Source organism: Cynocephalus volans, chromosome 3 (genome assembly GCF_027409185.1).
Source record: "Cynocephalus volans isolate mCynVol1 chromosome 3, mCynVol1.pri, whole genome shotgun sequence".
Taxonomy (NCBI): domain Eukaryota; kingdom Metazoa; phylum Chordata; class Mammalia; order Dermoptera; family Cynocephalidae; genus Cynocephalus; species Cynocephalus volans.
In genome coordinates this window covers 80354871-80370763 of record NC_084462.1, presented here as the reverse complement: position 1 = coordinate 80370763, position 15893 = coordinate 80354871, and the positions used below count along the sequence as shown (strand labels likewise).

Below are 15893 nucleotides of genomic sequence, written 5' to 3'. Positions count from 1 at the left end.
CAGAGTATTACTTGCTTTTTCATCATCTTATCAGAATCTTCACAGAGCAAAAAGTTTTTAATTTTAATGAAGTCCTATTTATCAATTTTTCTTTATGCTTCATGCTTTTGGTGTTAAGTCCAAGAACTCTGCCTAGCTCTAGATTTTGAATATTCTCTCCTTTGCTTTTTTTCATAAATGTTTTATGTTCTACATTTAAGTCCATGATCCATTTTGAGTTAATTTTGTATGAGGTGTAAGACATAGATTCAGGTTTATTTTTCTGCCTATGGATGTCCACTTGCTTCAGCAACATTTGGTATGTACCTATCACTTCAGTCAATTTTAGAACATTTTCATCACCCCGAAAAGAAACCCTCTGTCCATTAGAAGTCACTTTCTTCCCCTGCAAACTTCCTAACCTACTTTCTGTCTGTAAAGATTGGACTATTCTGGACATTTCATGTAAATGGAAGCATATAACATGGTCTTTTGTGATTGGCTTCTTTCACTTAGCATAATGTTTTCAAGGTTCATCCATTTTGTAATATGTATCAGAACATCATTCCTTTCATTGGCAAATTATATTCCTTTGTATGGATATAGTACATTTTATTTATTTGTTCATCAGTTAATGGACATTTGGGTTTTTTCTCCTTTTTTTGCTATTATGAATAATGCCTTTATGAACATTCATTTACAAGCTTTTGTATGGACAGATGTGTTTTTTTCTCTTAGGTATATGTACCTAGGAGTAGAATTGCTGGATCATATGGTAACTGTGTTTAACCTTTGGAGGAACTCCATAATAATTTCCAAAGTGGCTGCACCATTTTACATATCCACCAGTAGAGTGTTAGGGTTCTAATTTCTCCACATCCTTACCAACACTTGCTTTTATCTCTCTTTTTTATTATAGTCATCCTAGTAGATGTAGAGTCATATTCTATTGTGATTTTATTTATATCTCTCTGATGACTAATGATGTTGAGCATCTTTTCATGTGTTTATTGACCATTTGTATATCTTCTTTAGAGAAATGTCTGTTCAGATCCTTTGCTCATTTTAAATTGGGTTGTTTGTCTTTTTGTTATTGAGTTGCAAGATTTCTTGATATATTCTAGGTACATTTCCCTTATCAGATATATGATTTGGAAATATATTCTCTTATTCTGTGGATTGTCTTTTCATTTTCTTCATGGTATCTGTATTAGTCCATTTTTGTTGCTTATATCAAAGTACTTGAAACTGGGTACTTTGTAAGAAAACAAAATTTATTGCTTACAGTTTTAGAAGCTGGGAAGTCCAAAGTTGAGAGAACACTTATAGAGAGGGCCTTCTTTGGTGTTGATTTCAGTAACACAGGGTCTCACATGGCAAAATGGCAAAGCAGAGAAAGAGAGAGATTCTCCCATGCTCTCCTTTTAAAGCCCTCAGAATCATGCCCATGACCACCAGTATTAATCCATTCACTAGGGCATGGTCCTCTGAATCTAATCATCTCGTCAAGGCTCCACCTTTCAATTACCATAATAAAGTTTTCCACCCTCAACAGTTACACTGGGGATTAAGCTTAAGGACTTTGGGGGGCCATTCAATCCACTGCAGTGTGCTTTGAAGCACAAAACTTTTTCATTTCAGTAATATTTAATTCATCTATTTTTTCTTTTGTTGCTTATGCTTTTGGTGTCCTATGTAAGAGGGCTTCGCCTAACCCAAAGCCATGAAGATTTCCTCCTATATTTTCTTCTAACAGTTTCATAGTTTTAACACTTACATATAGGAATGTGATCCATTTTGAGTTAGTTTTTGTATATGGTTTGAGGAAAGGGTCCATCCAACTTTATTCCTCTGCATATGGATATCCAGTTGTCCTAGTACCATTTGTTGAAAACATTCTTTCCACATTGAATTATCTTGGCACTTCAGAATAAAATAATGAAATAAACCCTTCTCTTTGTCCCCATGCCCTCCTCATATCCTTAAAAGCCTCCAGTGTAATTAAAATAAGGTATAAAATACTTATTAGGGTTTTTATGATAGGCCACATGATCTAGATTCTGCCTACCTGTTCCAACTTCACCTCATATACTTGTACTTGATTACTACCCTCCAGCAACACTAGCTGCCTCAGGATTTTCATACTGGCTGATCGCCCACTGTGGAATACTATTTTCCTATCCTAACACATAGTTCTCCCAGATCTTTATATTTCTGGTTCCTCATTATTCAGTTCCTAGGTCAAATATCATTTTGTTAGAGAGGCCCTCCCTGACCAATTTGTTGAAATTAGTCACCCTCCCTTTCCCCAGTCATTTTCTCTCCCATGACCCTACTTTTTTTTTTTTTTTAAATGCTTATCATTATCTGGAATTATTGTTTATTTCTTTAGCTGGTAGACTATCATCATCCACTAGAATATACATTTTATGAAAGCTGGGCTTTTATATGTCAGTGTTTAGAGCAGTGCCTGGCACATAGTAGGCTCTCAATTAACTTTAACTGATGAAATGCAGCATGTATGCATTAACTACAGGGAAGGAGAGATCATAATAGCAAGGACTTGGCAGTGCTTTTTCATTCCTGTCCACTGGTAAAAGCAGCTGGTAGTCTGAGCAGTGGAAGAATGGCTTAATTATAAGCAGGATATCTGTATTTTTATTGGCACTCTGTCTCTGCGAATATCAATGAAAAGTGTAAACGTGCCAAGCAGTTTACACATCCAAGGTGGGCCATGTTGGATCTGACAGATGACAATACCAGGTAGTTTAGATTCTTGAGGTAAATTAAGCCTGAGGAATTTAAGCCTGAGTTCTTAAAAACTGGACTCAGATTATCCTTTTGACTGTATGATAAACAGTTGAATTCATATGCTTACAGAAAAAAATGTGCTCTAATGTAGGACAGAGATTGTTCATCAGACTTTTCTGGTCTAGATGGTGGTTTTCAAACTACTGGAGAAGCCTCAGGGCTCTGCTATATATCTATTTTACTAACCTGCTTTGTGACAGAAGGATTCCACTGATGAGAAGAAAAAAAGAACAAGACAAATTTTGAAATCCCTAGGTCTGTATGAAATAACTTTCAGAACTGGCTAGTTCTTTGAATTCTGATTCTGTGTTCTGCAAATAACTGTCTTAAAAATAAATATCTGTAGTTCTTTGGATAGTGGTCACCAGAATTCAGTTACTGAGAAGGTATTTCCCCATTATGAATTGATAACTAACTCCTTAATAGCAACACTGGAAGCCAGATGACAGTGGGATGATATATTTAGTGTGCTGAAAGAAGACAAATGTTTACCTATAATTCTGTTCCCAGTAAAATTATCTTTCATGAAAGAAGCAAAGTCATTTCTCAGATTAATTATGATAAGTTTGCTCCCAGTAGACCATTATTAATGGAAATTCTAAACAAATATTTTGGTCAGAAGGAAAGTGATCCCAGAAGGAAGGAAGATTGAATGGAAAGATAATAACCCGATGAATATATGGATAAATCCGAACAATTGTTGACTGCATTAAATAATAACATTATCTTTGGGGGTTTAAAAAAAAAGAACACTAGCATTGGCAAAATAATAATATTAAGTTGGGAGGAGGGTTAAATGGAATTAGAGCATTCTAAGGGCCTAGAATTAATTGTTTAAAAAGAAAGTAATTAAGTTGTGACTTTGATAAGGGTAGATATTAGTTTGTATAGCCTCTGTGTCTGACATAGTAGCCATAGTGTGCCTATTTAAATTTAAATTTAATTAAAATTTAGTTATTGAGTTGCACTAACCACATTTCAGTTGCTCAATAGCCACATGTGACTAGTGGATATACTTTTGGTCCACACAGATTTGGAATATTTCTGTCATTGCAGAAAGTACTATTGGACAGTGCTTTTCTAGAGTAACCATGAAAAGCACAGAAAATATAGTGGGTAACTTTTCGATTAGTAGAAGGAGAAAAATTAATCCAAAAAGAAGGAAGAAAGGAGAGATAAAGGAATGTTGAACTGATGGGACAGAGAGAATGGTGCATTTAATAAACTCAAATATATGAATAATTATAGTTAGTGTAAATAAGAGTAAATACTCTAGTTAAAAGACAATGAATCTGAGGCTGGCCTAAAATACTTGCTATTCAAAGGGACATATATAAAATAATGTGTAGTTACACAGAAAGATTGCAAGGAAAAAGTGGGGGGAAAGAGATGGCATACAATTACTAATCAAAAGAAAGCTGGAATACCTATAGTAATATTAGAAAGAATAGCCTTTAAGTCAAAATGCTTTATTAATGATAGAATGTTTAATTTGCCAAGAAAAGTGTTTTAAATTTGTATGCTCCTGGAAACACCTGGAAAGTATATATACCGATTGACTCTTTGTTCCTTGGACCCATGAGAATTACCACAGCAAGTAAGCATTAGTTGACAATAAAAAATAAAATTTGTGTGGTTCTAATCACATAACTTCAAAATACATAAGGAAAATTTAACAAAATTTGAGGAAGAAGTAGATTGTAACACTGGAAGATTTTAATATACCTTTTTCTGTAATTGATAGAAGCAGCAGAGGAGAAAACTTAATGAACATACTTTTTTTTTAAAATTTAGTAAACTTTTTATTTTGGAATAATTTCAGATTTACAGGAAACTGGCAGAGATATTACAGAGAATTCCCATGCACTTTTCACTCAGTTTTCCCTAAGGTTAACATCTTATGTAACTATGGTACATGTATTAAAACTAAGAAATTTAGTATTGGTATATAACTACTAACTAAATTACAGTCTTCATTCAGATTTCATAAATTTTTTCACTAATGTTTTTTGTTGATCTTGTTACAGAATACAAGGTATCACATTGCATTTAATCATCATGTCTTCCTAGTCTTCTCTAGTCTGTGACATTTTATGTCTTTTCCATGTTTTTCATATCCCTGACTATATGTTATTTTGATGTACTCATGAAATTTACAAAAATTGATGTAATGCTGTGCCATACATAAAGCAAGTTTCGACAAATTTCTGAGGATTTAAAACATACAGAATGGGCCGAGCCCGTGGCGCACTTGGTAGAGTGCTGCGCTGGAAGCGCGGCGACGCTCCCACCGCGGGTTCGGATCCTATATAGGACTAACCGGTGTACTCACTGGCTGAGTGCCGGTCACGAAAAAACGACCAAAAAATAAATAAATAAATAAATAAATAAATTTAAAAAAAAAAAAAAAAACATACAGAATATGGGATATTCTCTAGCCGGAGAGCAAACAGTCTAGATATCAGTAGAAAAACAACAGTTAGGGACTGCTTGGGTCAAGAAAGTCATAGGGAAACTTAGAATATATTTTAAACTACACAATGACTAAATCCATATCAAAACTTCTGAGATACAGGTAAAACAGTTTTAGGGAGGATTTTTGAGCCTAACGTTTACATGTTAAAGAAAAAGTGAAGACTGAAAATCAACAAGCTATGTTTCCATCCTAAGAAAGAGCAAAGAAGTATTAAAATAGAAAGCAGGGTTTGATCCCTGTACCAGCTGGCTGCCAAATGATAGATAGATAGATGGATGGATGGATAGATAGATAGATAGATAGATAGATAGATAGATAGATAGATAGAGAGCAGATATGTAATAAAGAAGATCAACAAAGGTAAAATTCTTTGAAAAAGATTTTAAAGTGACAGAAAATGAAATTTTTAAAATGTCATTTATATAGCATAAGTTCCTAGGAATAAATCTAGCAAAAAGATGTATAATACCTCTGGAGCAATTTTAAATTTGAGAGAAATAGAAACCTGTGTAAATGTAAAGATGTACTGTGTTTTTAGATTTCAAGACTGGAATTATAAAAATGTCAGTTCTCCCAAGAGTAAAGTACAGGTTCAATATAATCCCAAACAAAATATCAGCATATTTGTAGAGGGGAGTTCTGGACAAGTTGATTCTACAATTTATATGGAAATGGAAAGGGCCAAGAATAAAAGCTAAGATTTTCTTGAAGCATAACAACTAGGAAGGACCTGCTCTTTCAGAAACAAAATATTTAAAATATTGTAATTAAGATTTAGACCAATGACAGAATAGAGGCCTAAAAAGATCATGCTTATATAGATAGAAATAGGGCACCATAGAGCAATAGGGAAAGACAGTCCTTCCAGAAAGGTGCCAAGACAATTAAATAATCGTAAAGAAAAAAATGAAATTATTTCCCACAGCTCACACCATAAAAATTCTATTCCATGTGCATTAAAGTTTCACTGTAAAAGAGGAAACTGAAGAAGTTTGAGACTGTGTTCCTGAGTTTACAAGGTAGGGAGGGATTTCTTGAGATACAAACCCATTAATCATAAAGGAAACACTGGTAGTACATGACTACTAAGAACTTTTGTTCATCTAAAGACATCCCAAAGATAATGTAAAAGCAAGCCACAGAGTAGAAGATGATTGTAACTTACTTGATGAATAAAGGATTGATATCCAGAAGATTTAAAGAGCTCCTAGTTTTTTTAAAGATAGACAATCCAGTAAAAAAAAGGAGCAAATGACTTGACAAAGTACTTCACAAAAATGGTTATTCAAATGGCCAGTAAACGTCTGAATTAGTCATCAGGAAAATACGAATTAAAATCAAAACAAGATACCACTATACACCCATCAGACTGACAAACATTTAAAAGGCTGATGATATTAAATGTTGGAGAAGATGTACAGCATAGAGAATTCTTATTCCCTACAAATGGATTGGCCATCTACTTTGGAAAACAGTTTATTTTATTTAGTAAAGTTGAGGATAAGCATACCCTAAGGCTAAGCAGTTAGACAGGGCATATGCCCTAGAGAAACACCTGATGTGTACAACAGGATAAACATGCAAGAATGTTCATAGCAGTTTTATTTGTCATAGCTCCAAACTGGAAACAACTCAAATAGCCATCAAAAGATGAATGAATAACTACATTTTGATATATTCGTACTGTGGAATACTATACTACAATGAAAATAAACAGCTGCATACCAGTATACAACTATCTAGCTTATTATATGTTTGTTTTTATTGTTTGTTTTTACTCTAGAATATAAACTTTGTGAAAGCATAGACTATTTTGTTCACTGCTGTGTCTGCAGCTTCTGTAATATCACCTGGTTCATAGCAGCATGTAATAGGCACCCAAATAAATTAATTGAATGATATATTAATGTAGAGATTCTGCCTATGAAAATTTGAAATCTTTATATTCATTGTTAGTCTTTAGAAATATAATTGATTTTTGTATATTGATCTTGTATTTATTATTCCAATTGTATTTTTATGGATTCTTTAGAATTGAAAATTTATATCCTTTGGTAAAACTAAATGAAGTTGAGTCACTAAAGGTGTTAAGAAAAATAATGAACATCTAAAGAGATGGTGCCCTCAAATTCTCCCTGAAGGGTCTAAGTTCTTGTTTTAAATAAATAATAACTGGAAGTCATAGATATACTTAAGGATCTTCTCTCAAAGAAAAGGTCTTATTTGGCTCTGAACCAAAAGATTGACAACTGGATACATTTTGTGTTTTATACTAATGTGAAATGTTTAATATATATTGTAACATTTTCCACAATTTCCTGCTCTGACTTTTTCAATTAACTGATCTTCTTAACCAACCATGAGTCCCAGTTGCATGAGTTAAGAGGACATTGCAGAATTTTGCAGGAACAGGGAAAATAAATTATAGCCTACAGCAGTGGTTCTCAAACTTTGCTGTGCATCAAAATCACTTGGGCAGTGAAACAAAAACTTAGACAATTGAGAAGCAACTTGAACCTGGAATTCTTTTAAATATTTTTAACAAGCTCCCCAAGTTTGAGAACCACTGCCCAGAGTATTACTTGTGAAGATATATGTCAAGGCCTGTGGCATTCAAAGAGTAATTATTCAAGATGATCATTTAAATGTAGGAAAAAATCATTGGCCCTCTTATTTTTATTTATATCATTGTTTAATTTATATTTTTGTTATATATAATGTTAATATAGTAATGCATATAAATAACTTATAAATAAATATAAATATGTTTTTAGGGATGGGAAGGCACTCAGAATAAGTTGTTTAGGTGGTTGTTTAGGCAGCAGAAACCTCTGTTTCTTCAATAGTCAAAGCAGAATGGAGGGAGAGTAGAGATGCCCAATTTTATTTTCTTATACCTTAGAAGTTTGAATTTACTTTTCTACTGTACCTCTAAAGACAAAGATAAAACAAAAATCATGAGGCAAATACTGTCCCTGATTAGCATATATTAACCTTTCTCCAGGAAAATAACATTAGCTTTCACTACTCGTATCTCCACTATACTTTTCTAGGAACTAAATAATAAATAAAATGGAAGATCTCTGTTAATTCTATAAATTAACATCTTTAGATTTGGCTTGCTTTAAATGTGAAACATTTGTTTTTTAAAACACTGAAATTTTCTTATTTTTTCTCCTGAAATAGTTTATATTTTAGTCATGTAAATACATATTTACAAACCTTAAGAAATAAAGTTGCATGTAATAATTCTATTTTATCATTTTTTGCATAATTGGAATACAACTATGCGGTATGTTTTGCAATATGTTGTATTGAGCTATAAACAATATTGGAAACTGTTGGGTGTTGATTTTAGGGCTGATTTTTTTTTCATGAGTAATACTTTATGTTTAGTATTATATTACAATAAAATCCTTAAGAGTGATGTGGGTTTCATTTGTTATTGTTTCTGATCTTATCATGATTAATAAGACAGTCATTTGTTTTCTAGACTGATGACATTGTAAAAGCTGTTGGTAACTGCAGCTACAATCAACTAGTGGAAAAGATCATCTCTTGCAAGCAGTCAGACAATAGTGAGCTGGTTAGTGAAGGTGGGTGAATGCTACTATTACCTGACTTTTTTATCCTTGGCTAAATAAGTTGCCTTATATAATATCTTTCAAATTCCTTAAATAAGACTTGTAAAAAATACAAGCGATGCTACTTATAGGAATTAAAAGAAGTAATCATTCATAAAGTTTCCAGTGAAAAGTTTTCCCTAGAACCCTTTCATTTCACTTGTAAAATGAGGCCTGGATTCTAGTAATTCTTTGGAATCACTTGCTAGCTTGGGTATGATCAATTACCTGGAGGTTACTGATAATTACTCTTTTAAAAAAGGATTATATTTCGGAGTGCTGAGTGGACTTCATAATTTGTCCTAAACACTTCAGTTGACTGAGATGAGTATTATGATGCTCAAGCGTTCTATTTTGGTAGATAGACCTGCTATGTTTTACTACAATACAATATATTAAAACCCCATTCTGAATCAGAGTATGCCTCTGAACATCAGTTTTCCTCATCCTTAGCTAACTGAAATTGCTAAATTCATCATCATAAAAGCAGTTTAATTTTTTTTCACCTGTATTCGATCAGTGATGGGAAAAGGAGATTTGACACCAGAATGCTATCAGGAGCCATAGCATTTGGCTATACCTTCCCCACCACCCACTTCCCTTTTTCATAAATACACACAAATACTGAGGCTGCTATTCTGCTTTCTTCGAAGGATAAACAAAAGAAAGAAAAATAATGAGAATTAAGGGATGAGTTTCATCATTCTCTTGCAGACACACAATCCCTTTACATGTGGTATAATAAAATCAATTACAGTTACCACATTTTTAAAAATTAAAACTTGTGACTATAGGAATATTTATTAAGACATATAAAATATGTGTACATAAATCCCATATTAATTAATCAGAACCCAACTAATTATATGACGGTACTTCAAAAAGTTTGTAGAAAAATAGAGTTGAAAGATAATACAAATCTTTTCATGGACGTTTTGAAGTACCTTGGTATTACTCAATTATCCAGAAGTTCAACACACTTATGCAAAAGAGGCAAGTAATAAGAAAATACATAGTATTTTAATTGAGGTTTATCCTAGTCTTCTACTTGGAATAAACACGTAAACATACAGGGACATTGATCATTTATTTGTGTGACAGCTCTTTCACTGAAACTTAAGGCAGCGAAGTTTAAATTTTAGGAGGAAAAGGAGCAACAAAAGTTGTTATAAAAATATTTTCTATCAACGAAATTCTACTCACTAGAACTTTGCATTCTTTATCCAAGTTCTTGTTACCATGGGTATATTCCTAAAAATACTATAAAGAAAATTTATCTGTGGAATCCTATTTTCTCAGTAATGTCCAGTATACTATTAGAGTTAGGCTATTCAGTAGTAATTTAAGGAACAGTAGGATTCAGGAAGTGGTAACAGAATGATAGCCAAGAAGTGATATTTAGGTAAACAGATTTATACGGTAAGAAGCCATAGGAAACACTGTTACTCCATCTTTCCCAAGACAGAATATGATGCAAAAAGCATAGGACTTAGTAGTACACTAATTAACAAAATGAACCAAAAACAATTAGTCCTTTCATCATTTTTTAAAATTTCATTTATTTTTATTTTACTTTTTTGGTGGCTGGCCAGTACAGGGATTGAACCCTACACCTTGGTACTATCAGCACCATACTGTAACCAACTGAGTTAACCAGCCAGCCCAGTTTTTTCATTTTTCTTAACTTGCCGTTAAAACTTATTATTTCTCTGACATCGATTCCCCAGGATAATGAAAAACTATAGCTGATTTATATGGTACTGATAATTTGGAAGTAATGTCTTGGTAAAAGCAAGGAAGGACTCACCTCTATGGTGGTACAGAATCTTCAGGTAATTTTAGGAGTATATACCATACCTAATTTCTTGATAATGGTGATAACTTTGTATTGGTGAAATTCTGCATATCAGATTTCCATATTAAGGAATAATTATATGTGTACATATAATTCAGTACAATTAAAAAACTAAACTAATTTTTTTTTATAAGAAATTATAAATAGGTAGTCTGTTTGAAATAATTATTCAGTACCAATGGTCACTTGTATAAAGCACCAAGAAATCACATAGGGAAGAAAAGACCACTGGACATTTTTATTTACATTGTAGCAATTAGCTTTCCTCCATCATTTTTCTTTATCGTATTCTCTTGAATGTACTGTTCAATTGAAGTAGTCTCCTTTCTTTTTCTACTTGGTCTACAACTGTAGCTTTCCTTTTGAATCAATAAAATATCCAATCTAATTCTTATTTGTTAAGAATTAAGCTTTGGTCCTAGATGATAACTACTTTTTAAAAATTCAAACATTTCACTTCGTATGAATGTGTAGAGTGTAAGAAATACTTTTACCAGTATTCTTTCTTGAGGAAAAAGAAATGTTATTTAGCTGATAGTCAAACAGAATAAGGTATTCTTTAATCTTCTTTCAGATAACATTCAATTTTTTTTTTTTACGCTAATACCTTGTAAGTAAAAGTACAGAACTTTTACTTGTACATAAAGTACTTATTATTTGCTACCTCTTTTGAGTGTCAATACATTTTTGAATCTGGTTATAATGATGGGTTGTGGCATGGCAGCAAAAATCTACAAGGAAAAACAGTACCAGCTGACAGACCTCTTCTCCAGAGCTGGTCATTTAATTCCAGATGCTCTCTCAGGAATAATTGTTTCTTTAACAATTGTTCCTAGGACAAAAATATGTGTGCAAGAATAATTTCAGGATACTTATTCCTTTATTCATATATATATATTGAGGATTTATTATGTACCATAAACATTATAGTTTGAATTCACGTTATTTTTATTAAATAATACTTGTTTTCTTTTATTCCTCCAACTTTTATTTTGGAAAATCTCAAGCCCATAAAAAAAAGTTGGAATAGCACAATTAACATTTTTATGTTCGTTGCTTAAATTCACAAATTATTAACATATTAACTGCCTTTTTTCTGTACTCTTACACGCACACTTTTTTTTCTAAATCATGTGAGAATTAGTTGCAAATATAACACTTTACCCGTAAGTGTTTCAACATTTGTCTCCTAAGAACAAGGAATTCTCCTATATATAATCATAACACAGTGATCTCAGGTAATTTAGCATTAATATAGTATTATTATCTATTATACAATTAATATCCAGAAATCTCCAGTTTTCCCAGTAATGTTCCTTGTATTTTTTAATTTTTTCAGTGTAGGCTCCAAGCAAAGATCATTTAGTTGTCATATTTCTGTAGTCTTCTGTTATCTGGAATAGATCCCTAACCTTTTTCCTTTCTTCTTTTTCTTTCCTTGTTTCTCTTTCCCTCCCTTCTTCTCTTTTCCTTCTTTTATGATATTGACTTTTTAAAAATAGTCCAGGTCAACTGTTTTGTAGAAATAGCCCTCAATTTGGATTCATCTGATTGTTTCCTCATGAGTAGATTCAGATTATATATTTTTGGCAGGAATGCTACATAGGTTACATTGTGTGCTTCCCAGTGTATCAAATCAGGGGGCACATTAGTCTGGTTATCCCATTATTGGTTATGTTCAAATTTGATCAAGGTGGTATCTGCCAGATTTTTTAATTGTAAAAATGCCCCTTTCCTTTTGTAATTAATAAGTAATGTTTTGATGTTCTCCTTTGAAACTGTGAATATTCTGTTCCTTAATAATCTTTCACCCAGTATATTTGGCATTCATTCATTCTTGGCTAAATCAATTATTACTGTGGTGGTTATCATATTTGTACTATTCCTTCTACGTTTATCAGTTGTTACTCTTCTACAAAAAATAGTTTTTCCTTCTGCTCCTCCTCCCCCATTTAAAAAATTATATCAATATAAAGTTGTAGATTCTTTTTTACTCAGTGTATAATCCATGATTATCATTATTCCTTTTGACGTTTAAAATTGTTCCAAATATGGCCAGTGGGATGCTCTCAAGCTGGGGCCCATGTTCTTTTGATATGTCCTCCTTGTTACTTGAGCACTTCCCAATTTTTTGGCACAATAAGATGTTCTGGGCTCCTTGTTATATGCCTGGAATCAAATCATATGATTTTCAAAGAAAATCTGGGCATTTGTTATATTAAAAGAGATTGTTTTGCCCATCCTCTTGAGGAAAAAGTACAGTGATATAATGTATTCGATTTTTGAAACTTGCAGGTATATTAAAAAGAAAATCAGATCATTTGTTTAAAGCTGTCATAATGTTAAAGCTCTAACTGAGCTTAATTTTGAATGCAAATCTTAGGCAGAGCCACATCTAGACAACATCTTTTTTTTTCTTTTGTCTTTTTGTGACTGGCCGTACCGTGCTCAGCCAGTGAGCGCACCGGAGGTCCTTATATAGGATCCGAACCCGCGGCGGGAGCACTGCTGCGCTCCCAGCGCCGCACTCTCCCGAGTGCGCCACGGGGTCAGCCCTAGACAACGTTTTTAAATAAATCAAGTTTCCTTCCCTCCTGTTTCCACTTTCTATTCTTTTTTGCCTAATTTTAATGTCCCTCTTCCTAATCGCACCTTCTTTAAGACACTCAGCACTTTCATATTCTCTAATAACTCCAGTAACAGAAGAAAACAATTTGATAAACTAATTTATTGTTGAATTTCTGGAAGTAAGAAATATTTTCAAACACACAAATCCTGTCAGGAAAATAATGTTTAAATTTATTTTCAGTAATATTTGTGTTTTATTATTATCATTCTATTAATTTTTTTACTTTAGTATCATCAACAACAATATCTGTAACAATGAAATTGAGAATTAATCTGAATGTTGTGAATAAACTATCTGTTATGCAAAACAGTGGATTATTTGAAGCAGATAAGTAAACTGCTGTGTAACACTTAGAGTTATTTACCAAAATTTGTTTAGTTATAAAAAGTTGAAATTAGGTTAGCCTTTCACTATTCCACTAAAATCATTGTTGGCAGGAGAATTAGGAAACATTGTTCTTTAAAATTCTTATAGGCTATGCTTTATGCTTTATGAGAGATATAATTCATAATATATGGCATTTATAATAATCATCTGCACTAAACTTTTAAACTTAATACCAATAATAATTCTCCTGGGTTTGTCTTCACTTTGCCATGACTAGTTTCATGTCCTTGAGCAAGTCACCTAATCTCTCTGAGCCAGTGTCCTGTTCTGTAAAAAGAAATAGCTGAGAAAGACCTTTCTAGTATTAAATTTTTAAATTATACACTAACATGAAAGTAATGTTGTGCTATATTTCCACTGAATAGGGGATTTGTAGAGAGGATGTTGTATGAATGAGATATGGAAAGGGCATTTAGAAACAGCTTTGTGAAGGAAGCATTTTGTTACTAAATGGATATTACAGATAGCAGTGGGACTTAGCACAGGCATAATGTTTAATTTTTAAATACTACATAATAGTAAATCTTTAGCATATAAGTAATACATTCATTCTACTCAGTAACTTAGTATTTAGCAAAGTAACAATAACAGTAGGTTAGCTCTTATTTCTAAATGTATAAACCCTGAAGTTGCAAGCATGCTATGAATTTACTTTGGCTGTAGCCCTCTTTATAATTTTTTCACTTCCTCTTCCACCTTAACCAAGTCTGTGAAATACTGTGATGTACTGATAACTTTTTCACAACTACTTTGCAGCTTGAAATGCTATGGCTTGACATTAAGGGATGGAGAGAGAGTAGAATAAATCTACCTTATCTAGCTGCTTCTGACCCTACCAAGTTTCTACCAAGTTTATTTTCAATTTCTTGTTGAGGTATTAGTTTCTTAACACAGATTCATCTTTACTCCATATATCTGCACCTATCAGTTCATTTATAAAACTTTTTAGAGCATTTCCTTCCCCCCGCTATTGCTTCTGAGATATTTCTTCCTTACTAAAGGAAGGGAGCAAAAGGAGGAAGGGAGAGAAAAAAGAAGAGAAATACAGGTTTTAAAATATTTACACAGTTGATTCTCATTATTCATGGTAGCTATGTTCTGTAAAGTTGCCATGAATACCAATTAGTGAATTCTGAACTATTGCTCCTAGCGAAAATACAGGGTTAGGTTCTTGTGAGCTTCTGGTCATAACATTTTCATCAGCTGATCCATACATAACCTTGTTTTATGTGTGTTTCTATTTAAAGAAACCTTATTTAACATATATTATTGATTCATTAACATTAAACACAGAGCCAACAGCACTACAACTCATGCCTCATGAATGAAAGTTATCTAGTACATGTATTTTCTCCATAAGGCATATCATAGCCATTATCCACTTAGGACCACTAGCCAGCACTTTTAGCATTATGCTTGGAGGCCATTTTAAACAGCAAAATCACCAACAAAAACCACAAAAATGTGAGAAATGTGGCACTAAATAGACTCTAAAAAGAACACTTGTTAACAGTATGAGAGCTGAAACAGGGAGGCAGAACATAGCCTTGATTGACCTCAGCTGGGAATGTGCACATCAGGCAACTCAAATTTTTTGCCAGTATTCACATGTCCACAAATGACCATGAAAGTGCTGTGAGTATTGATTTGGTGGTTATAAATAAATTTTAGTGAGTAGATGAACTTGCAAATACTAACCCACAGATAATGAAAATCCACTGTACATATATCTGTTAAATTAAACCCCAGATCACTTCTGTATATTTCATTGTGTTTCAAAAGGAAAAGAGATAATTTCTGTTTCTAAACTTGATAATCATCTACATAATGAGTGGCATATGTTGGAGGAGATTAGAATAAAAATGGCATCAGTTTTCCCATTGCTTTCTGTTCAGTCTTATGCCTACTTTTAGTTTGGGGCAAGAATTGAGCAGCTTGTGACTTGAGAATTATCTGGGATCTTTGTTAAAATCTTAACTCAATTTGTTAAGGCTACTTTTAATTTCTAAACACTTAACCAGTGGGGAGGTAGCTGTTGACATACATCTTTCTCTCCTACCCACTTTTTAAATTGCTAACTCCTGCTTTTTTATTTGCTTTAATGGGTTTTAGTTTTATTGTGTCTGTGTCTTT

The 15893-nt window shown here is 32.8% G+C and overlaps 1 protein-coding gene across 1 annotated transcript in view; it reads left to right on the top strand.

Moving 5' to 3' along the window:
• Positions 1-15893, top strand: part of MINDY2 (MINDY lysine 48 deubiquitinase 2) — a 66037-nt gene that overhangs the window by 34764 nt on the left and 15380 nt on the right. Inside the window, exon 5 of the mRNA XM_063089609.1 lies at positions 8760-8862. Coding sequence (XP_062945679.1) covers positions 8760-8862 — 103 coding nt within the window. The remainder of the gene's footprint in view (positions 1-8759; positions 8863-15893) is intronic.